Source organism: Onychostoma macrolepis, chromosome 02, assembly GCF_012432095.1.
Source record: "Onychostoma macrolepis isolate SWU-2019 chromosome 02, ASM1243209v1, whole genome shotgun sequence".
Lineage (NCBI taxonomy): Eukaryota > Metazoa > Chordata > Actinopteri > Cypriniformes > Cyprinidae > Onychostoma > Onychostoma macrolepis.
In genome coordinates, this window is record NC_081156.1 from 8112682 (window position 1) to 8137645 (window position 24964).

Here is a 24964-nt window from a genome sequence, read left to right on the forward strand (position 1 = left end):
AATGTATTTTACAGTAAAATATATATTTATACAGTTTTCGTAACTCTTTCTCTCTCTCTCTCTGTCTGTACACACACACACACACACACACACACACACACACACACTGCGCTCAATGATTATTCCTTAATGATTAGTTGAGGAAATTAGCCAGTGACACTACTTTAAAGTATTGAAAAAAATAAGTTTTAAGAACACACATTTTACTTCTTTCACAAGCATTTCTATTTTGGCAAACAGCACATCCTGACAGAAAGAGAGCTTCAGTGTTTGCACTCACACAGGAGCAGCAGCAGTCCCAGCAGCATTAGAAGAACACCAGATGCTCCAAACATGGAGGAGATCTTTTTGGGCAGGCAAACTTTAGCTGCGTCACATGTGCAGACGTCTATCTGAAGCTCCTGACCAGCGCAGATCTTCCCCTGCTGGTCCCTCACGTCCACAAACACACGGTACATGCCAGGCCACAGTGTTGTCTGAGACCTGAATATCGCTGTAGTGCCTGAAAATATGATTTTAAAGAAGATGACATAAACAAGATTGACACATGATGAATGACCCGTTTTCAAGACATAAATCCAATACTAAAATCGAATCGAACTATTTTATTTTTCTACAGTGTAAAAAATGTCAAGGTGACTCAACTTGCTGTAGTAACTAATTGCACAGCCTCATTAACGTTGCCATCTTAAACCCTATTTAAGGGGTAAAGTGATAATTACCTGATTGTAATACTGTCTAAAACTGTGCATTCATGTGCTCAAAGATTAGTGTAGTTCACTTTCAATAAATTGTCCTGAAAAAATAACCCCAGGCTGGTAAACAATCTAAGCGGCTGATGCTCAGCCTGTCAGACCTTTAATATCTATGTGTCTCAACTCCAATTGTTTGAAGCAGAGGTTTTCTATATTGCCTAAAATATCCAGGTTTTGGCTGTTTGCACTGTGCGTGTAGATCGTTGTGTGACATTCATGAGAGCTATAGAGAGCAGAGCAGACAGCTCCTGAGAAAAGTGAGAAAACATGTCGGACACAATAGATGCAGCATCTGTACTGACAATAAATTTGTTGAAAATAATAATAAAAAAAAAATTATTTTGTTGTTGCTGTTATTATTATAATTAAATAAGAGTTTAATCTGCATTCGAATCCTCTTCCCCTCGTGTCTGAGTTCACCTGGCTTTACAGCTAGTAACTTACTGATGCTTTCTATTGCACCTAAATGCAATGCTTACGTGACACTTCCTTCATGCATCAGTATCTACAGCATTATTCTCATGAAGGGATTACGAAGTGCTGTATCTCGGCCAAGTTTACAATCTTAATTCTGTAGCAAAATCCAAGTCCATTTTTCACTGTACCATATTTTTATGGATCCTCGAGCTTCAAATACGGGACAAAACAGATATATGAGCCAAGCATGAATGCCAGTTATGCTTATTGCAAGTCTGCATTTCTCAGTCATTCTCTAATATCTCATGGCCATGACATATTATCACATCCCCATGAGGTCATACAGTATATCTTGACTGTAACAGTCTATAACGTTTCCACAAGTTAATATGATGTGGCTACAAGACGTTACGATTAATTACCGTTGAGAGGCTCGATGCTCCATGACTCCTTTGTGCTTCTGGTGTCCACTTTGAAACCAAAGGGTGCTCCATTGGGGAACTGATCTTTGTCCACAGCAGTGACATAAACCACGTGATCCTCATAGCACAGCGTTTGAGACTGATGGCTCAGCACAGGACAGTGGTCATTAAAGTCCTTTACTTGAATGGCGATGGTTCCTGTTGCAGTTTTGGACGGGGCATCTGTAACAGAAATTGCAACAAATAAAACATTTTGAACTCTTTTACGTAATCAGTTACTACCAGCACTGCATATCATAAAATGCAGTATCACCACAGGCTCACTTACCATTAGTGATGCAGATTATATGAGCGTAATATGTGCCATTGATCAGAAACTTGGACTCATAATCTGGTATTTTATTGAGTCTTATATCAGCCGTCCTCTCATCTATAATCAGCCAGTTGTCAGTGTCTCGTATTTTTGCATACCTAAAATGAATTAAACAAATTGTTTTATTTCAACATCTGCACAAAACCACATTCTTGAGTATGTTTGTAGAATTTCTGTAGTCTCACCTCACGTTATTAGCAATTAGTAGTGTGTCGCTGTCTATTGCTGTGTAAGTGGTAATGACTTTATTTAAAATAGTGCTGGTGCTTTCTTCAGAGATCGTGATGACTTTGACGGAGGGTTCGAAGCGAGGGCCCTCAGGCTGGTTGACCACACTGACGCGGACTGTGTACGTCTTGCTCTCTGTTATGACGACTGAAGAGTGATACTGTGCCTTGTTAGCGACAGACACCTGCAGCTTGATTTCCTTCAGCTCTTCGTAGTCCAGCTCCTGTGAATCAAACAAAGGGTGAAAAGCAGGAAATGGGGGATGCAGGAATGCAGGAGACTTCCTGTTGGATGTTTGAAGTATCAAACACACACATTTATTCCTGTTCCTTGAGGTCCACTTATAAAGAATTTTACATCAAAAGTAGTCATAATTTAGAAATAACGGGTCATTTTCTACCCTGTTTTAGAATCTTTGTTTTGAACACTATTTAAAAGCATGTTACTTTTAATCCTTAAATATAAACACTGCAATGATTGGCTAACATGTTTGCTTATGAAATAATAAAACTATACATTGAACCACGATTATGATTACAGTTTCTCAGATCAATTAATTATGATATAATAATTTTAAAAAATGCAACACGTTTAGGGCCAGATTTACTAACAGCTTGCATCAGCGCAAACCATCTTTTGGTGTTAAAATAGTACTGTCAGGTTTTACTAAAGACGCGCAGTGAAGAATTAGCGCTGAAAAGGCATGGACACAGTTATTTCTGCACCTGATCTTATTGAATATGCATTTGTAGGAGTTTCCCTTTCAGACGCAAAATTTATAGGAAAAGATTATTAAAATGAATCACGCAAAGCGATTTACTAACATTTGCGCTTGTGAAATTACTGGTATTTGTGGCATTATATAACGCCCAAAAAAACTGTCTTAAACTGTTTTGTGCTTAAAATGGCTGCATTTGTTGTTTTTCCACATGTATTAACGGGGCACATTATCCAAATCCAAACATATCCTTTACGCTAATTTGCGCTGCGCTTGGTAAATTGCGTTGGTCATTATGGAAATTAGATATTGCGTCTGTTTTCTTTAATTTGTGTGTTGTCGGTAAATCACTCACAGATATTTACACGCCCATCGACGCTGTTTTGGAATTGCGCTCTCGTGCTAATTTGTCCAGTTTAGTAAATCTAGCCATTACTGTTCGGGTCATTTTGGACCAGGTGTGGAGTGCCATTAGGTATCAAAATACTTTTTTATTAAATTATCTATGAAGTTATATTAGTGTCAAAAACTTTGTAAAATCTATTTAGCCGTTATATATCACACACTTTTCAATCCAATTCAATTTTATGTGTATAGCGCTTTTCACAATACAAATAGTTGCAAAACAGCTTTTACAGAAAATTTTAGGTTTCCACATTATATGTAGGAGTAGGTTATATTAGTGGTGACTATGACTGAAATGTACAGTAAAAATCATGCAGTTAGTTACAAATTGCATGTAATCAAACAGACGGTGAACACTATTAACTGCAATGATTATGGGATTATGGGATTATGGGATTATGGGATTTGGGACTGAATTTTGTTGATGAACATGAATATGTACGTCTATTGACAAACCACTGCAGCATGAAAAACTGATGACTTATCATCTGAAAATGAAAATTTTTGCAACAATTTATTTCTAAATTAATATTTCTGTTGTTTTGATAGAAATACATATATAGGTTTCATACATTTGGACTGTTTTTGAGCAATCGTGAGTTATAAATTCAAAAGAATTTAATTAAAATGGGGTTAATACTGGTAATTTTCAGATTATATGTTCCTATATGAGAAGTTGCTGATCAGATGCAATATGGTTGTAGTTGAAAAATATTAAATTGTTACTGTTTTATAAAATACTGATTCTCTGGGTCCAAACGGACCTGGAATGCATACATAATACACGTTAATGAATGAACACATCATTATTGATTATTGATAAAAAATGCATTATGAGGTTTAAGTATGTTATGTTTTGCTGCTGTGGAACAGTTTTAAAATGTGGGTACAACAGAGATTGAAAATGTCAGTGAAAACTTGCACTAATTGCAGTCAGTATATTTGACTTCTGTGAGAATGATGCTGTTTCCCTCAAAACAACAACAACAACAAAACTGAGGAAATATTAAGTGTAGCCTGAGGGTGGCGTTTGCTTGGATAGACACTTGTGCAGTTCTTTCAGTGCCAGGTACACAGCTGTGATAAGGACGGCTGTGAGCCAGCACAGAAGCGTTAGATATTCCAGATCAGTAGCGCAAAGCCACACGACAGAATGAGCAAGTTCATCCTGTCTACAGTATGCATGGAGAACCACAGCAGGTTAGTCCACAAGTTTCTCTAAAGCAGACTTATTCTGTGTTGGAACAAGACCAGCGTGCTCAGCTCGCACCGATTGTTGTCCAGTGATTGAACATTTCCCAGCGGAGTATTTGGTCCCATAAACATATTTCAAGTCTTGCACAAGCTGAGTAACTGCCACTGAGGAAAAGGCAGTGCTAACAGAGCGAACTATGCGGGTATTATCTAATGTTAAAAAACAGTTAATTTTCAACAACATCCCTGACCATTTCAGTCTGATATTAACATCTTATTTATAAAGATGTGGTACAGATGTGCGTAGGAGACAATAAATCTGATATTAAATTGAAAGATATGTATAGTAGTCTCCTCTGCAAACATGCAATAATAAAAAATTCTCTTAACATGAAACAATAAACCTGTTGCTTTTTTATCTTGAACTGCTGAACTGATTCAAGCTGAATAAAGAACAACATTGTTGCCTTTCACAGAGCTGCTTACAGCTGAATTGAACTTGTTTCAATTTGATGAACTTCACACGTTACTGATCGGAGCTGAACCAACACTGAGCTGAATTTAGATAAATGTTGACACGGTTTTCTTTTAGATCTGCTTTACAGAAGAATTTGAACGGTCTCCATAGTTGAGTTTCCATATTTGATTCTGCTAATTTCCTGTGTTTCTCTGTGAAGCTGCTTTGACACAATCTGTACTGTATAAATCTCTATGAAAATAAAGATGACTTGCACTCTCAGAAGAAAAGGTACATGAAACAATCCAAAAAAAGGTACAAGAAAATAATCCACAACTGAAGTAGTGTCACGGTTCACACAGCAGGGAGGAACGAGGAGCACACAGATGAGGATAAACTCAAATTAACAGTCTTTAATGTTGACATCAGGGCATGACAAGGCAGGGCAAGACAAGGCAAGGCTGACACACAGACAGGAACACCGGGGAATAACGAGTAGACCAGACGAACTCTAACTAAACAGGCAGGAACTAAATACACATGACAATTACTGATAATGACACACGCCTGAACAGAACAACAGACAATCACACTGAACAAGGACAGGAAGCAAACCAAATAAGGACACAAGAGGCGGGAACACATGACACACACGACAGAGGACTGACATAACTCCCCCCTCCCAAAAGGCACGACCCGCCCCGTAACAGTACCACCGGGGGGGGGGTCACTCTGGAGGCCCCTCAGGAGAGACATGGACAGGAAGACAGGACGGGGACCTCCAAAGGAGAACACACAGAACGGGCCAAGACGGAGCTGGGAGCTCTGGAGGCCATGGCAGGTGGTCTTCGTGGCCGTGGCCTCCTCCCTCGGCCAGGCCACTACAGCCAGGACCTTTTCTACCCCCCCCAAAAAAATGTTTATTAAGGGTATTAAGGGGGTATCCAGGGGCGTAAATTTCATCTAAAAGTAGGGGGGGACAATAAACGTAAAATTTCTCAAGAGCAATTTTTGAAGGGGACACAAATAATACAGCCAAAATTGTACTTGTAAGGATAGATATGTGTACACAGCATGGAGACCGTGTTTAAATATGAGTTCATGGTTCACCACGCGGTCATATTATAATTATTATTTTGCGTCATCCATAGTATTTTAGGTTTCGTCTGAAACCTAGTATGTCTCTTTCGCATTAATTCAACCGCATTAAACCCACTGATCTGCCAATTAACATCATATTGAACGAAACCCAACACGTAGGTCTACAATATTAGCCTAATATCAGTTCACACACAGGCTTATCGCCATGTTAGTTGTAGTGGGTGACAAGCTACGGTATTAAGCTTGTTAACCTTATAACCGCTCATAGAAAATACGTCGAAAATTACTAATTTAATACAGATGATGCTGGATCATTAATAAAGAGAAAGAATCATTTCACCCGATGTTTAAAGAGAATAAAATAGCCTTGACAACCTTACACATAACTAACTTGCTCTCTCTCACCGGACTCGTGTGTGTATCTGTAAAGAAGGAAAGCAGGCAGTGGACCAAACCACTGTGAGGAAAGGGAGGGGGGAATCAAAACATTTATGAACTTAAAACTTTTTTTTCATTTATTTTGTTTTACTAATCACACAATTATTTTAAGTATATGTCCATTTTATTATTTTCAATACACAGAGTCGCTTGTAATGATATTTTTAGGGGGGGCAAGCCTCAGATAGGGGGGGTCCTGTCCCCCCCGTATTTACGCCTATGGGGGTATCAGGAGCCCTCTGGTGCTAAACGGACAGGACAGTACAGGATAGCCCTCCAGGGATAAACACACAGGAACAGGACAGGCCCACTGGGGCCAAACACACACGGACAGGACAGCGCACTGGGACCAAACACAAAGGGACAGGACAGCCTACTGGGGCCAAACACACACGGACAGGACAGCGCACTGGGGCCAAACACAAAGGGACAGGACAGCCTACTGGGGCCAAACACACACGGACAGGACAGCGCACTGGGACCAAACACAAAGGGACAGGACAGCCTACAGGGGCCAAACACACACGGACAGGACAGCGCACTGGGGCCAAACACACACGGACAGGACAGCCCACAGGAACAGGAAGCCCTCCTGGGCTAGCTCGGAAGCTGAGGCTTCTTCTGGGCATGACAAGGAGTCAGGGGCCCTCACAGGGTCCCTCAGCAACCGCCTCCACTTCCACGACGAGTCTCCGTGGACTCAAGACATGACAGGGTTAAAACTGCTCCTGTGGGCACAACAAGACTAAAAACGGCACTCCTGGCCGTGACGTGTGGACTGGATCCACGGGAACCCTGCACTGGACTGGAGTCAGCGGCGGCCGGCGGGCTTGCCACATGCGTTCCAGGCGGGCTAGAGTCAGCCACAGCCGGCGGACGTCGGCGATGATATCCCCGCGAACGGCGGGCTGAAGAGAGTGGCGGACGGCGGCAGACTGGAGGGGCTCATGTCCAACGGACTCGCGGCTATCCCGCCGAACTCCCACACGTTGCTGTCGCGGGCTAAGGCGGGATGACGAGCGGCGACTTCTACGCCGCGGGGCAGACAGACAAAACAGGAACAAAACAAAACTTTCAAAAAACGAAAAAACTAAACGAGGTGAATGGGCACCGCTTACAGTTTAGGTCTGGTCTTCTGTCATGGTGCACACAGCAGGGAGGAACGAGGAACACACAGACGAGGATAAACTCAAATTAACAGGCTTTAATGTTGACATCAGGGCAAGGCAGACACAGACAGGAACACCGGGGAATAACGAGTAGACCAGACAAAATCTAATTAAACAGGCTGGAACTAAATACACATGACAATTACTGATAATGACACACGCCTGAACAGAATAACAGACAATCACACTGAACAAGGACAGGAAGCAAACCAAATAAGGACACAAGAGGCGGGAACACATGACACACACGACAGAGGACTGACAAGTAGCTGTTACTGAATTCAAAATCAAAGGTTTTAAGTAGGAACCATTTGACATTCGATTGAGTTCCAGCATACCCATTTTATGTTAACTGAAATAAAATACAAAAATAAAATATATATATATATATATATATATATATATATATATATATATATATATAAACTCTTTTAATTTCAGCTTGTTTCCGAGGCAACATTTCTCATTTTCATTTAGTTTAACTCTAGTTTACCAAAATAGCTAAAACTAAATAAAAATAATAAAAACTATAGACATATTTAATATCAACAAACATAATTATCACACAACAAAAGTACTAACATTTTAATTGAAGTTAATGTGAAAGCAGAATATATACAAATAAAAATCTCTCTAAAATATTAACAAAAACAATTATATTATCTCAATGTACTAAAATGGCACTGCTCTTTTCTTTCCTCGTTAACACTTTACAATAAGGTGTCATTTGTTAACATTAGTTAATGAATTAACTAACATGAACAAACAATGAACAATACAGTGTGTGCAGAATTATTAGGCAAGTTGATATTCTGGTCATATTTTTTTTCCAAGAACATTTTACCAATTCCAAACCACATCAATCTTAATAACTAATATTGATTTTGTATTTAATCATTTATAAGTGATATATAATTGTCCATGAAGGCTGATAGTCAGAAACGTCTTATTTCAGGTGTGCAGAATTATTAGGCAGGTTTTCCTTTACAGATAAAATGAGCCAAAAAAGAGATTGAACTCAAGAATAAAAGTTAAAAAAATTATTAAATGCCCATGAGAAGGATGCAATACTAATGCAATAATAGAATTAGCAAAGTTAAGGCATGACCATTGGGCAGCGAAATGCTCGTTGGGTCAGCACGGTCAGAAAAAACAGGTTGAGAGGAAAAGACACGTTAACTGCAAAAGAATTAAGAATTAAGGTGAAGAATTAGTTGAGAAACCATCAGGAATCATTTAGTCTCCAGCACCATCATTTTCCAGAACTGCAACCTTCCTGGAGTCTCCAGAATTACAAGGTGTCAGGTTCTCAGAGACTTTGCTTGGGTAAAAAAATCTTTAAAATGGCCCTCACTTAATAAGAATAACATGCTGAAGTGTTGTGAAATACATGAAGACTGATTTTGTATAGGCTTTATGGACAGATAAGTTGTGAGTGACTCTTGAAGGGCCAGCATCCTCTTGTACCACAGTTTGAAGAATTTATCTTCCAGAATCTGGCAGTAAGTTTTAGGAGCTCATTTTTAATCAATCCTGCAACACAGACTTTTCAGGATAGGAGATGAACTAAAATGAGCTCCCAAAACTTGCTTCCGGGAGGGGGGATTAATGTTAGGAGTTGGGACTTCAGTTTGGTCTTTTTCTGTTTCTTCTATCTGTTCTTGTTTTCCCTAATTTGGTTTTGTTCCGGTTGTCCTCATTAGTTCTTTATTAGTTAATTAAGGTTAATTCGGTTCACCTGGGTTTTGTCATTATCTCGTTTCCGCCCTAGTTTTAGTTTGCTTTATAAGCATTCAGTTTGAAGTACACCTTTGTCGAGTCTTAATGTTATACTAATGTTATTCTTATAAAGTTATCCTGAAGTTATTTTGGTGTTGTATCCTTTGTTTCTGAACTGATTATTGCTATTAAAAAACCTGATTTCACCATTACTTCATCTCCCCGAACTCCTTGAGAGCAACACCCGTAACAAATAAATCCCGTAGAAGTTTTGTTCATTCTTAGTTCATGTTAACTAATGTAGTTAACTAATGTTAACTAATGAACCTTATTGTAAAGTGTTACCCTTTCCTCTTATAATTTACAGTGAAAAAACATAAATTAACACTCCCAGACTTCCCTGTGACACTTCATGTTTGATGTTTCATTTCAATAATTTTGTTCCTTCTTAAGTTTTTCTTACCAGTTATGTACATTAGGGATTTATGTTGTTTGAGCATTATTTTAGTGTCATATATGATGTACTTCAATATTTGTGTGAAGGTATTTCCATAAAACCCTAAAATGTTGCTACTTTGCTATTTTCAGTGTACAATGCATGTGTTAAATGGAAAACAGCTTTCTGCTATGAACACACGGCACATCTCAGTGCAGATTGTTTGTTTAATCTGTCAGAATGTAATGCAGATTTTGCAGAGATGCTGTTGAAGGATATTGCAGTCAGGCTATTGAAGGACGGTGCAGTTAAAACTATATTCATCTTGAAAGCTGGTGTGCAAAGAAAAACAAAGCACTGTTTGTAAAGGCAAAACAGAAAAATGACAGACTGATCAGTCTACCTTTTTGAGAATCAGGACGCCTTCGTTGGTCTTGTTGTCTGTGATTATGGAGAAATAACCAGCTTCGTTTCCTGACACGATTGTGAAGACGGCCAGCCAGTTTTCAGTGTAGATCAGATCCGTGTCGATCACTTGAATCCTCACCACTTCCACATTTTTAGTGTTTTCCTCCACACGGCACTCATACTAAAAACCAAAGTGATTTCACATACATTAACCAGATGCACTTTCATAAACAGCTAACTTAACTGGCTATTTTCTTAAATGACAAAACATTTCATATCAATTAAATGTGTAATATCAAATAATAATGCATGTGTTTTACAAGTATGTGCTTTTTTTTTTTCAAACAACTCATAATAAACTAAAGATGTGTTAAGTCTAGTGCTGTCAAACGATTAATCGCAATTAATTGCATCCAAAATAAAAGTTTTTGTTTACATAATATATGTTTGTGTACTGTATATATTTATTATGCATATATAAATACACACTCATACAGTATATATTTTGAAAATATTTACATGTATATATTTTTATTTATTTAATTTATATAATTTGTATATAAATATATTTAATATACAAATATTATATATTTTTCTTAAATATATACATGCATGTGTGTGTATTTATATATACATATACACAGTACACACATATATTTTTAACAGCACTAGTTAAGTCATTTGGTATATGCTGGTGTGGTAATACTCAAAAAATAAAATCTTACAAAGTTTTTCTCCAAAGTAGGAATGTTGTCATTGACGTCAAGAATCTTGATGACAGCAGTTCCTGTTCCTGTATTTCCGTTCACATGTCCATCCAAATCAGTCCCTTTAATAATCAATGTGTATGTTTCTTGTTTCTGTGATGAGAAAAGCACAAACATCAGTCACATGTGGAAGTAAATGTGCAATACAATTTGGACCAGATCTCACTACTAACTAGCATGCACATTACTAGCACATTGGCTGTTTATTAGTACTTATATAGCACATATTAATGCATTATTCTGCATAAACATATTCTAGATCCTTTAATCATATGCCATACCTAAACTTAACAACTACCTTTCAAACTATTAATAAACAGCAGATTAGTGGTTTGTTGAGATAAAAGTCATAGTTAATAGTGAGAATTGCACCTTAAAATAAAGTGTGATCTTATAAACACTGAACCAGAAATCTGGTAGAATCAGTCAACAACAACCTATAAAACATCATGTCACATCAGTTATGTTTCTGTAAAAACTTGATTTGCATTTCCTGATGGAAAAATAAATGCATGCAGTGCAGCAATGAATGAAGTAAAAATAAATCCATAAACGTAGAATAAATCAATATTCAGAATGTCAGGAAATGGGACATTTTCAATCTTTAATCAAGAATAAATTTGATTAAAAAAAAAAAAACTAAGGCTGAAATTAACTACAAAACTAAATTTGAAATTATTCTGCCAACTGACTGATTCAAGCTAAATTAATTACTGTTTGCAAATGCAGTGATAATTGAAATATTAGCGACTGCATACCTCTCTGTCGAGCGTGCTGTACTTGACGTGTATCTGACCAGTGTCTCGATCAATGTAGAACATGTCCTCAGGATGCTGTTCAACAATGCTGTAGGAGATTTTTGTATGCAGAGTTCCTTCTTGATCTCCGTCTGTTGCGGTGACCGTCGTTACGAACTTGGCTGAAAAATGAAATGCGGTAGACTTAATACAAATAAACTTCATGAAATGTTTAACTGTATTCAATAGTGTTCAACAACCTGTAGAGCTGATTTTGTCTATATATTGGGAAATATGTTTTGTTTGTTTTTCTGGTAACACTTTAGATTAGGGAACACATTCTCACTATTAAGAGTTTTCCCTTAATAAACTCCCGATTTGCTGCTTATTGAGTAAATAAGGTACATTACGAAACCTTGATGGACAAACCAAGCTTATTGAAAAAACTTGCCTCTACCTACATTTTTGCAAAACTTCAAAAACACACCTAAACAATTCACTGCAGTTTCCAGCTGAAATGAACACTAGTGGCAGTAAAACTCCGACAACATTTATTGCTATTCACACAAATTATGAATACGGTGCAGATTATCTGATTTGTAAACTAATATATTTTGACATTTGCATCACAGTTCTATATGTACAGTATGTGCTTTTTTGTGTGTATTAATCTCGCTCTTCTTGTTCACCTGGAACAGCATTGCACGGGTACGAGTCACAATAAAAAAACTCAACAGCTTGTCAAAGCAAGCTAAAATGCCATGTTTGCTTTGGCAAAAGTGTTTTCATCACCTTTCCTTTTTTAACACTATTGGTTTAGTGTAGGGTTTAGTGTGTTATTTTTAGACGCGATAGAGCGCCACTCACCGAACCTTACATTATCCAAACTGCCACAATACATACAACAACCAATCTCTCTTCTATTCATTACTGATTCAGTATTGTCTCATCATCAGCATGCTATAGGTGAAATGTCCACTCCTGACAAAAACACTGTTAAAATGTTTGAAAACTTCAAAATACACTGGACCAGATGGGCTTCATCTTCTGTAATAATGACATACTACACTAGATTTAATACTAGGCATGTCCCGATCGTGGTTTTTGTGTATATATAAATGCTTAATAATTGCAACATAAAGGTAAAAAAGTGGAGATATGTTTAGAAAGCATGAAGCTCGCAGTGTCAGAATGCCAGTCTGTCAGTCACAAAACACAGCAATGCGTTATGGCAACAATGTCTCAGTTAGTCTGACAGCAGATAAAAGTAAACGATAAATTAAGAGTGATCGTTACAAAAGTGTGCATCAGATACATTGACTCAAACATATGTGACACGCTAAAACAGACGTCACCGGTTCTCGCACATGCATGTCTTCTTTTAGATTTAATAGCAGCTGAATGCGCACATTTGAGTGCATTCTTTTCTTTTTGATGGTGGTTGGCAAATCTACTGCAAGGTGAATACTGTCACCTACTGCATGACACCGGCATGACAGATGGCATAAAATAAGGATCAGGTTTAGGAGAGGCGATACCAGTCAGTTAAAAAAAATGCTTGATCGGCCCCGATCCTGATCCTTGAGATCTGCTCGGGACATCCCTACTTAATACTAGCACACTAATAGCTTGCACAGTGTATATTATAGTATTTAAAAATATGCTGTATTGACGTGACCTCATTATATTTGTTCTGGGGTTGTTTTGAATCACAGCTAAACATAGTAAGCACAGCTATTGCTAATTAAGGGCTTGGGACTGTGCACAACCTTTTTTTTTTTTTTATTGAATTTTGGCTATTTGCCTTTAGTTGGAGTGGAATGAAAATAGATGTGCAAGTAGGAATAGGAGCACGACATTTTCAGAAAAAAGACGTGCATGTGATGTTTGTATTGAGCAACCGCTCACTACAGCAGATTCAAATTATCATTCATCTTACTCTAGTAGCAATTAGTAGAAATTAGTATTGTTCTAATTTTGTCATTGAAAACAGGAGGTTAACACTAACAGGAACTGCTCTGTTCTACCTGATTCTTATCCCTATTTGTGAATAAATATACATGGGACCCCCAGTAAAAACAAGTACATAAGGCACCGTTTTCACTTGGTATTAAGACGAGTTTTATTCAATCCGATCACAAGTGGACAGGCAACAAGACACATTTACACTCGGCACTAAGTTGCGATCAGATTTCAAGAGGAAGGTCTCTGGTTTCATGACTGCATGCATCACTGTGCATTGGAAAAGCGAAAATGCAAATGAAAGAAAGACAATGAAATGTGAAAAACTGTATTGAATCCGTAGTTTCTTCCAAATACAAATTTCAGCCAGATCCGATCAACCAATGAATTTGAATGCTCTGCTTAGGCGTCTGTTGTGAAATAAGCATTTGAATGAAAGTGCCATCGGAGCATGAAAATGTAGACTTTATCTGTGTGCCTGTCCTTACATGCCCAAAGCATGACGATTCCTGCTTTACAACCTCAAAAAGTCGTTTATTCATTGTGTTTCACAGTGCATGTTCTGATGACTGAAACAACATTTATTCCTATTCACACAAATTATGAATTGCTTATGAACCTTTTTTTTATTTTTTTTATTTTTTTTTTTTTTACTAGATTTCAGTTTCATAGAACACAAAAAGCCTGAGAGTCTCATACCACAGTTCATGAACGTTCAATGCCATTATTGCACTGGATTTTGTTATTTTTACAGCTGAGTGGTTTTTGCATTTGTTATCAGTCGTGCGAAGTGACAGCAGTGATAAATGACATGTTCTCTCCAGCACTCATCTCTCAGAGGCGTGCTGTAATCAGGCTCGGCTCTAGACTTTTTTGAGTGTTTGGGGACATTGATATGAAATGCATGCAACTGGCACAGTGAAGCAGCAGACAGACAGACTAGTGACATCAACTATTTGACATATAATGATTTAACATGTTAATTTGGTGCAATTAATTATGGACAAAAATAATGAAAAAAAAAATAAAAATTAAAGCTGCAGGCAGCGTAGAAAGGGCCCTTGCACCCGGGCTCTCTGTCACCCGGTGGCTTTAGGAAAACAGCGAACGGTCAGCAATATGCATTTAAAGTAGTAAATATAGGAGAAATACGTCAAAGTCATTTATATGTGCCAAACTTCCTGCTACCAGCTACCTATAACTGGATATGGGCATGTAGATGTCTTCAGACCAGGCCTTTTATCAAACATATGAAGTTTTGTGCAGATTGAACATGGTATGCCTGAGTTATAACAACTTCCTATTTCATGGCGAAACATCAAAGTTTGTCAGGCCACCATGGACGCGCCCTTCAACGAGAACTTAAGATCTTCGCAATGTAACGTCACACGGGCTATAGATTACACTGACCAAATTTGGTGTTGATCTGTTTAAATCTCTAGGAAGAGTTCATTTAAATGCAATGCCCGAAAATGGCAAAAACGACACACAGCTTGCAGAGAAAATTCTAAATAACAGACTTCCTGTTGGGTTTCGGACTTCGCTCTGGAATAATTTTTTGTAGGTATTGGTGTGTTACATGTGTCTACCAAATTTCGTACATGTATATGTGAAACATAGGCACTTCGTTGAAATTTTATAGGTGGTGCTATTGAGCCATTTTACCACACCCACTTCTGAAACCCATATCAGATGTAAATATTTTCCACTTCTGGCGCATGTGCAAAGTTTCATGAGTTTTCAAGCATGTTTAGGCCCTCGAAAATGCAATTCATTTTGGAGAAGAAGAAGAAGAAACTGAACAATTCCAATAGGGTCCTCGCACCATCAGTGCTCAGGCCCTAATGAATAATAACCCACCCCAGCCAGTTTAAATGTTGCATTGCATGCAGTTGCCGATGAACATGATGCATGACGACTGACTGTGTGATAAGAATGCAGTTATTGTCAGTCCTCTGTCGTGTGTGTCTTGTGTTCCCGTCTCTTGTGTCCTTATTTGGTCATGTTCCTGTCCTTGTTCAGTGTGATTATTAGTTAAGTCTTGTCCAGCTGTGTTTTAGTTATTATCAGTAATTATCATGTGTATTTAGTTCATGCCTGTTTAGTTAGATTTCGTCTGGTCTACTTGTTATTCCCCGGTGTTCCTGTCTGTGTGCCAGCCTTGCCTTGTCTTGCCTTGCCTTGTCTTGCCCTGCCTTGTCATGCCCTGATGTCGACATTAAAGACTGTTTATTTGAGTTTATCCTCGTCTGCGTGTTCCTCGTTCCTCCCTGCTGTGTGAACCGTGACATGCCCCTAATATTCAAGGTATAAGAGCAAAAAAGTCCCTTGTATGAGGTTTGTCTTAAATGTATCATATGTAGTTTTGCAATATTACAAGAGTGCTCCAAGATGCTGTTTTTTTTTTTTGTGATATTGATTTTATATAACAGTACAATAAACAAGATTTTAATATTGTTTTACTTTTTAAACACATTATTGTCTGGTTTTACTCAATTTTGCAAACGAAAATAGCCACAATTGTTATGCATCTATGAGCAACCCACAGCCGTGTTTCGTTACTGAATGAGTCTGTGGTTGATAATGAATCGAATGAGCCAATAATTCAGTGATTCATCCATAAACACATTGGGCAATGCATCTCGAAAAAGCCTAATCACTTACTTTGTTTCTGAATGAATCAGGCATTTGAACAAATGAGTTGAATTAGTGATTGAATGGCTCGCTCATTAAGACAGTGACTTGCCACTGACTTGGTTTTAGTTTCATATTTAGAGTATCATTTCATGTTTTCATATTTCAGTATTAATTTAAAATATTATCATCATTTATGCAATGTTGAATCACAATATTTCTTTATAAAGCTACTTTTTGCAATGTCTATTCAATGCTTTTCTAACACAATAATGACTTTAAATGATCTTTTGGGGAGGAATTTCTCAGCCAAAATTGATGTGATTAATTTGAGATGAATTAGATTGATTAATTGGTACATCATGTAATTAATTAAATTAGATTTATTATTTTGCTGTCTATACTCTATAGTTTGTATGTCAGTGTAGTATAAGTTGTGTTCAGTGCAAGTTGTGGGTGAAATGAGTGACTTGTCAAAAAGGACAAATCATAAAAGCATGTTTAGCAGAAGCATCTGTAACCTTGACAGTCCAATTGTTAAGTGTTTTAAGAACAACAGTCTGTACGATTATGTCTGTGAACAAAAAGCATGGCAAGATTTCATCAGCATAAAAGAACAGTGGGCGAAAACCTAAATATTCACCCGTTAGAACCCGTTTGCACATAGTCAACAACATACATAAAAGAGTTGCAACTGCTAAAACTGTAATCACAGACACAAAGCTGGCTTGATAATGATCAAATCACTGTGGATAGTTTTAGAGAGATATATGTATGTATGAATTGCCAATTAATGTGTTTGTGAGTACGCGCTGTGTGTGTGTGTGTGCGCGCAACACAATTACAATTACGCATGTAGAATCTCACATGCTAATATAGAATTAACTAAGAACCCAACTTGTTCTTTGCAATTGTTTTTTTTTTTTTTTTTTACAGAAGACATTAAGTAATCATTTACAGTGCACGCTGGAGAAAGTAAGTGAAGCACTGTGTGAACAAATTCTCTAAAAGTTAACTAAAAACAAATGACTTATTAAAGGAAACGAGAGTGCAGGTTTGACAGGTCCGCCACCGATTAAATCGAATTTAAAAATGCATTAAGACATTTTACTGGAACATATCAGGAGTAGAGCCCTGCACGGGCCTAAAATTTAGGCCCTAGCCCGAGCGCTCAGGCCCTAGCCCGGCCCGTGTCCGACAGCTCATCAGAATTCTCGGCCCGAGTCCGGCCCGAGTCCGACCCGAGCCCGTCTTTTTTCCCCCTTCTCCCAAAACAGCTTATCTACTACTGTTTCAGCTATTAAAATAGTTCAGTTTTGTATGAAATGGTAAAGTGATTGTAATTCGTTTCGTTATTTTATTAAGTTAATTTAGAAAAACGTTTGGAGCATTTTTTTATATTCGTTAAATGTAAGTTTTTGTTTTTTAAAGTTACGACCGAGCGGCCAGCGGCAGACAGCGAGTTGATCGTAGCCTATGTTTGATCAATTTAGCTTTCTCAAATCATCACGACTTCTCTAAAATTAAATCTATAATTATAAAACAGCTCCACAATGTTAGTTTAAACGCTTGAGCTAGATAAATGTGCACTGATGCATATCCAGTAGTTTGTGCGGAGAGTGAAAGCTGAAGCGCGCTTTACAGGACGCGACAGAACGATCACTTGCATTGGAAACATTTCAAAATACGCTGTCATTTTTGCTCATAAAGGTAAGAGTAAAAGGCTACGTTGTTCGGAACTGTAAAGGGTCTGCTTTTATTTGTGTGCACTCACAATATCAACAAAACGTGCTTTCATAAAAAAAAAAAAAAAAAGCAGTTTCGGTTTTGAGCAAGCGGAGCGTTTCTGAAAAACCGAAACACAGCATATAGCCTACTTGCCTCACTGACTTGATAAATATAGTATCTATAGAAAGCTTTGAATTACTACTTTAAAACGAAATAATTCGAATCGAAAACAAAAACTCTTTCATTATAAAATCCCTAAAGATGCATTTCTCTCTAAAGGCGCATCCAGTGAGGAGATGGCGAGTCAGGATCATCATCAAATGCATGGCTGATCAAAAATGCAGCTTTTCCCAAGCATTGGGAACATTTTGTAACTCCACGCTCCAACTTCTTCCTGATGCTCTGCATGGTCACCTGTATGCTAATGTGTGCGTATGCGTTGCGTATTGCTTAGGCGATGTATAATATTTATAATATAATCAGTATTTAATTAGCCGTGTGTGCTCTGCGCGTATATGGGCACAATAAAAGGAGCAACATGATCTCACAGAATTCCGTGTAATGTTCACGGACTTAATTAACCTCCGAATCTGTGGTGGCATCACGGAATCGCCGAAAATATTCCGTGATAGGCTCACAGAAAAAATTCCGTGATGGGCTCACAGAAGTGATACCAATGTAAGTCAGTGACAGGCATCAGCCGTGCTCCACGCACAGAAACCCTTAGCATCAATATGCCGACGCGATACTGGGAAATTTATCGTCATCATTATTGTTCAGAACTGGGTAGGTTTAGGGTAGGGGTGGGGTCAGGTACTCCAGTGAAAGTATAACTGCATCGGAGTCACTCTTTTTACGTGGTCCGATGCAGCGCTGGTGTTGAACCAGTGAATCCGTGCATGGACCACGGCTGATGCCTTCTGTGAGCCAGTCACGGAATTTTCGGCGATTCCGTGATGCCACAACAGATTCGGGGTTAATTAAGTCCGTGAACATTACACGGAATTCTGTGAGATCAGGTTGAAAGGAGAGAAGCTAAATGAGCCCGAGCCCGATCTGTAAAAAAAAATAATGGCCCGAGCCCGGCCCGAATGGACTCGGCGTGTCGGGCCCCGTCGGGACCCGACGGGCTTGCAGACCTCTAATCAGGAGAGCAGACCCAACGCACAGAAGTAAATCACCTAAAATAATCACTTTACCAAAAGATTACCAAGTCAGCATTTAGATTTTAACCCGGTAGAAATGGTTCGCATGACCTGGAGAGAGTTGTGCAATCAATCCTTAAATATAGATGAACTGAAACACATTTTGGGTAAAGCTTTAGAATACTGTTCCATCATTACTAAATAACTACAAATGAACAAATCAGGAAGACAATAATAACATTCTAGTAACTACTATTAACTAACAAGAAACTATTAGTTATTTAGTAGTTAGTAATAGTACACGGTTGAAAGCAGTAGTTCACTATTAGCTAATCAGTAACTACAATTACTAAGAAACTATACAGTTTAATAACTATAACAGGTTAAAATGAACATCTTAACCACTACTTTAACATTTAACCACTTACTTCATGAGTAATATCAGATTTGTGATTTGGGTAAGCTTTACATTATTATTACCAAACATTTCTAATCATCATTCATCCCAAATTCTAAAGAAATTCCTATACAAAATCTTGCGTAAAAAGCTTACAGGAACTTCAGTCATTACTGGGGAGTGATCATGTATTGTCTTTGTAATAGTGTTCCACGTAATTAGAATTATTGGTAATACTTAAGTCAAAGAGGTTACCATGATCGTCACTTTAAAATGAATTATGCATTATTTACATTTCACATATCACATTCCTTGCATAAGGAATAAGGATTTTGAGTAAGACTCAGCTGGTGACATTTGTCTAAAATGTGATAAACTTTTAATTGTGGGAGATTTCAAAGTATGTTTATTGTCCGTCTAACTCTGAACTGATTTTTGGACATGATTGGCAGGCTGATCATAGCCTATGTTTGATCAATTTAGCCTTCTCAAATCATCACGACTTGCCTAAAATAAAATCTATAGATATAGCCTACTGAAACAGTTCAAGCATACAACAATGTTTAAACGTTAAACCTAGATAAATGTGCGCTGCATCCAATAGTTTGTGTGGAGAGTCGAAGCTAAAGTGCAGGACATGGAGGCACCAGCGCAATCAGTTGCATTTTTTTCAATGGAAACACCTTAAAATACGCCATAATTTATGCTGGGGCTTTGCGGCAAGCTTCAGCGTAATGCGTGTATTTGAAGCAGAACTCTTCATCTGCGCTGACGGCGTGCTCTCTACTGTTGCGGGACTCTAAACACAGTCGACACGGTCTCGTGTTGTTTCCACCAGCGCCACAATTTTTTTCATCACTCGAACAATTTTGGTCTAAAATCGAAGTACTGCATGTCTGTCATCTAGTGGTAGGGAATACAAATGAGCTATTACACCATATTAGGAACTACAGTCTGTTTCATGAAGTATGACGTCTTGTCGCAATTTTGCGACTTTGGCGTTAGAGGGTTAATTAATATAAGTTTTAAAACAGCAGTAGTTCCAAAAAGATTTAAGCGTGATATTGTACAGCTGATCCAGTAAAAATCGTATCCAGGTGTTTTATCTAATTGCCATCCTATTTCTAAATGACCATTTTTATCCATAATTCTAGAAAAGATCACTTTAACCCAATTGCAGACTTTGTGCAGACCGATTTTGGAAACTTTTCAGTCATGGTGTAAAGTTTGACACCACTGATCATGATATTCTTGTCCAGAAAAGACCATGAGAATTCGGGGCATGGCATTTAAATGTTTCAAGTCCTACCTTTTTAATGGGACTTTCTTTATTTTGGTTTCTGGGAGGAATTAAAAAAATAGTAGTATTGGCTTACAGTGAACTACCACATTCAAATGAGTGCTAATACTTACTAATTCGTTACTCATAGTTTCTTGTTAGTTGAGGAATGGTCCATAATTCATACTCAGTATTGTGCAAGACTTACACAATCAGTTACAGGAAACATTGTGTAGGATCAGAACGAGTCAGACAAAACTAAGATTCGATCAGAACATCGAAACATGAGGAGCCGAAATTCCGGAGAGGATCATAAATCAGATTCCTATCTCCGACCTCTGGAGCAAGCCTAACCAACAAGCCTCTTTCACAGAACAGCTCGCAACATTAAGACAAAAGAACACTTATTGATAAGTACAATGCCGGAAGGAGATCGTCAAATTTGGGACAAATAATCAAGATTAATGGTCAAAGAGATGGCCATCACATGCGTTCCACAAGAGAAATCACAAGCTTCTTTAGATTGACTTTTCCCCCACACATACAAGACAAAGAACCAGACTGAAATTCCTCTGTCCAAAGAACATGTCTTTTGGTCTCCACAGAATTATACAGAGACTTTCTTTTTCATATGCACATAAAACCATCCTAAAAGGACATTGCTAGGCATAACACTATATTATGTATGTAACCACACATTAGAATATCATGTTTTAAGCACATATTATGTATGTCTTTTTAATAACTATTGAATGACTTTAAGGTATTTGTGTTTGGTATGTATGAGTTTGACAATTCTAGCTTGAAACGTTTCTTCCAATTGATTCTTTGTCAAATGTATCATATTCTGGTTATAGAAATCACATCCAAAAGTATGCCTTGCCAGAGTGTGTAAAATTCGGACCATGTGACTGATAACATGCTGATTTATGATGGAAGGAACAACCCTAGCTAAGATAATAGCCTATCTAATTGGTCAAGACACCAGATGGGATGTGTCCAAAAAGCCGAGTTTAAAACCTCAGGATACCATCTTGACCTGACCCCATGATGGTACCCACCTTCTTCCCTTCTCCCTTCTTCTTCTCGCCACCGCGTTTTGACGCTGTTTTAGCGCTCTTTGAGCGTGCTCTGGCCTACAGGCCAGTTGCTACTTAACACCACGATGAGAAGAATATAAATATTCTATCTGCATTTAATATAAATTTTAGCCTCATTGAGAAACTCAATGCGAGGGTTAATTAAGTGATTGATGGTTTGTTCAGGTCTATGCAATAGCACATATTGCTATAAACTTGGGATTTCACATACTCATTCTCTTAAACTCATCCTTTCTCTCTTTCTGCAACTTGTGAATGTGTGAATGCGTGTGTTCATGTTAGATTAGTTTATGTCTTAGGTTTATATAAATAAAGTCTTATTTATATTAAAAAGAGAAGTATCTTGTGTTTTGTGCTTACAAGTTAATGTCTTAATCTGCCGATCTTGTTACTGTGCTTATTAATAGTGTTTTCACTATATTTTGGATTTTAATATCCAGTGCAGAATTAATGTTATACGGCTAGTTCAGTGAATCGCTGCCGACTCAGTGATCAGCCGCAAAACAGTGATTCTGTTCAAATTCCCTATAAAATCATAAATGATTCCCTTCGAGCTAAATTAAATTATATTTATGTATCAAACCCTACAATTGTGATATGTAGTAGTATTTTTCCCACACACACCTAGTTTCACTTTAAAAGATTAGGGCTGTTTCTCAATTTTCACTTTCTGGTGGAGACTGGTCTTGCCAGGCTACCTTGAAAGAACAAACTCAAAAGGACACAAGGACACAGAACGCATCTTTGTGAGAATTGAGATGCGCTGTGGTCTTGCTCAACTGAATGTGCGAGCATAGTAGCGGCCAATGAACAATAAATACAACATAACCTCACAAACAAATGTCATAACCTATTATAACACATCACTATTTCATATCACTATGTATAAACATTACTTTCATATTATTCATATCTTTTTATTTCACCCTATGTATTTGTAAAAATGAGTTTGCATATTTGTTACCTATGCTTTGTCAATGTTAAGATTCATTTTTAATATGTCAGTAAAAATATTGCAGACTTTCTCCAGGTCTTTATTAATTTAATATAATTATGCAAAACAAATGTGTACTTTCACGAGCCATTACGTATTTGTTTGCAGCATATATTGAGAAGCAGACAGTGATTCATCAACTGGAGGCTCTGTTTGTGTTCCACAGAAGAAAAATCATATACAATCATATATTAGGTGGAATTTCCTCTTAGAGAAGCATGGCAGTGTGCCGTGTCTCTTAAAAAAAAAGAGTATCTACATGTTATTGTTTAAGGATTTTTAAATATACTGTAGTGTGTTAGACATTTGTGACTTAAAAACACATTTTTAAATAATAAATGGGTAATTATTTTCTGTCCATCCACAAATGGCAATTAGGATGCATTTTATTCTATTTAGAATATTGACATTTTTTACAGCCTTTCATTTTGGAAAAAGGAATTTATGATGTTTTAAAACTTTTACAGCACCTGCCGAATCATAATGTCAAGCCATGGAAATGTTATGTTACATGTTTGTAGTTATAGGGCCTGTTTACACCTGGTCACTTCATGCGTTTTCTCTGATCTGATAGCTGCTCGACCGTGAAAAGACCAGGTGTAAACGCCCTCCGAAATATTCAGAACACACATATGCAAATTTTACTCCTCCCAAAATGTTAAAATAATAAACATGTGAGAGAATGTTATAGGCTTTGGTTATAGCCACATATGCCAGCGCTAATGCACCACGCATCGCCGCAGATGAGTGGCTGAGTATCTCTTCAGCAAGTCGACACGCAAACTGACTCAAATGTTATGTGCTCAACACACAATCATTAAAAGTAGTGAGACTAACTTATCTTTCAAGTGCTGATGCCGTGCTCTCCCCTATTGCAGTCTTTGATCTTAAAATTACTGATAATTAATAAAATGCAGCGCTTATCTGTTGCATTCGTTGATGTGAACTCTGGTAAATTTGCATACAGCACGGGAATTGAACACCAGATTTATATCCGTTTTGCGAAGACACATTTACGTGGCCAAGTGTAAATGGAAATGTTTTAACAAATAAGATAGATATCTGGTCAGAGAAAACACATGAAGTGACCAAGTGTAAACAGGCCCATAATGTCAAGCCATGGAAAATTAGTTTGTACTTTAGATACTTTTTGGCTGATGATACATGGGCAACATTTTGAGCAATGTTGCCATCAACCCATGACCAATCCAAATTAACCAGATAGAAATGTGTTACCCATTCCCAACGGGAAAGTGCCCAAGCAACATTGCTCAAAAAAAGAAAATTAATTTATCATTATTTATTCATTTCTTGGAATGTCATATTTTCCCTGACAATATTTCTGCATTCGTTTAATTTCTGTCATCTGCAACAAAAACGATGGCGAATGAATTGGTGAATTAATCACTTGTTTGAGTCTTCTTATCAAAGAAGACCGAAACCTCACACACTCAGCGAATTGAATTGCCAGTAAAACAGCAACCAGACACTTTAGGACACATGCTGCACAACAAGCACCGGATGATGTGGGTGTTTACACAAAACCAGTTGATCAAACCTGCGTCCTCATGGAAAGGTCTTTATTAAGTGAAACACTTGCACGTGCAAATTGTGAATGAATTATGTACTTGGTGAAGTCAGGTAAAGATATTTTTTCAACCAAAAGGCTAATGCTACACAGGGCAACTTTTTGAGCAATGAAAAACCAGGTGAGACACGGGCCCATGACCAAACTAAATTATCCAGATAGAAATTAGTTACCCATTCTCAACAGGAAAGTGCCCAAGCAACATTGCTCAAAAAGTTGCCCCGTGTATCATCAGCCTAATAAATGTTTATCACTGTCCATCATGTCCACTTGAGCTCTGTCCACTGACATGCACTGAACTGGCTTGTAATATTCACAAAGAATATTTTTATTTCAACCCAGGCTCATTGGAAACACGTGCCTGTGATGATGTTTCTGCAACGTCTGTCGTCT

The 24964-nt window shown here is 37.7% G+C and overlaps 1 protein-coding gene across 1 annotated transcript in view; it reads right to left on the bottom strand.

Annotated features, from left to right (window-relative positions):
* dsg2l (desmoglein 2 like) overlaps positions 1-24964 on the bottom strand; it is a 47748-nt gene that overhangs the window by 17261 nt on the left and 5523 nt on the right. Inside the window, exons 5-11 of the mRNA XM_058749975.1 lie at positions 11766-11926; positions 10966-11100; positions 10236-10421; positions 2153-2418; positions 1923-2065; positions 1595-1816; positions 281-502 (exon numbers count right to left, since the gene is read on the bottom strand). Coding sequence (XP_058605958.1) covers positions 281-502; positions 1595-1816; positions 1923-2065; positions 2153-2418; positions 10236-10421; positions 10966-11100; positions 11766-11926 — 1335 coding nt within the window. The remainder of the gene's footprint in view (positions 1-280; positions 503-1594; positions 1817-1922; positions 2066-2152; positions 2419-10235; positions 10422-10965; positions 11101-11765; positions 11927-24964) is intronic.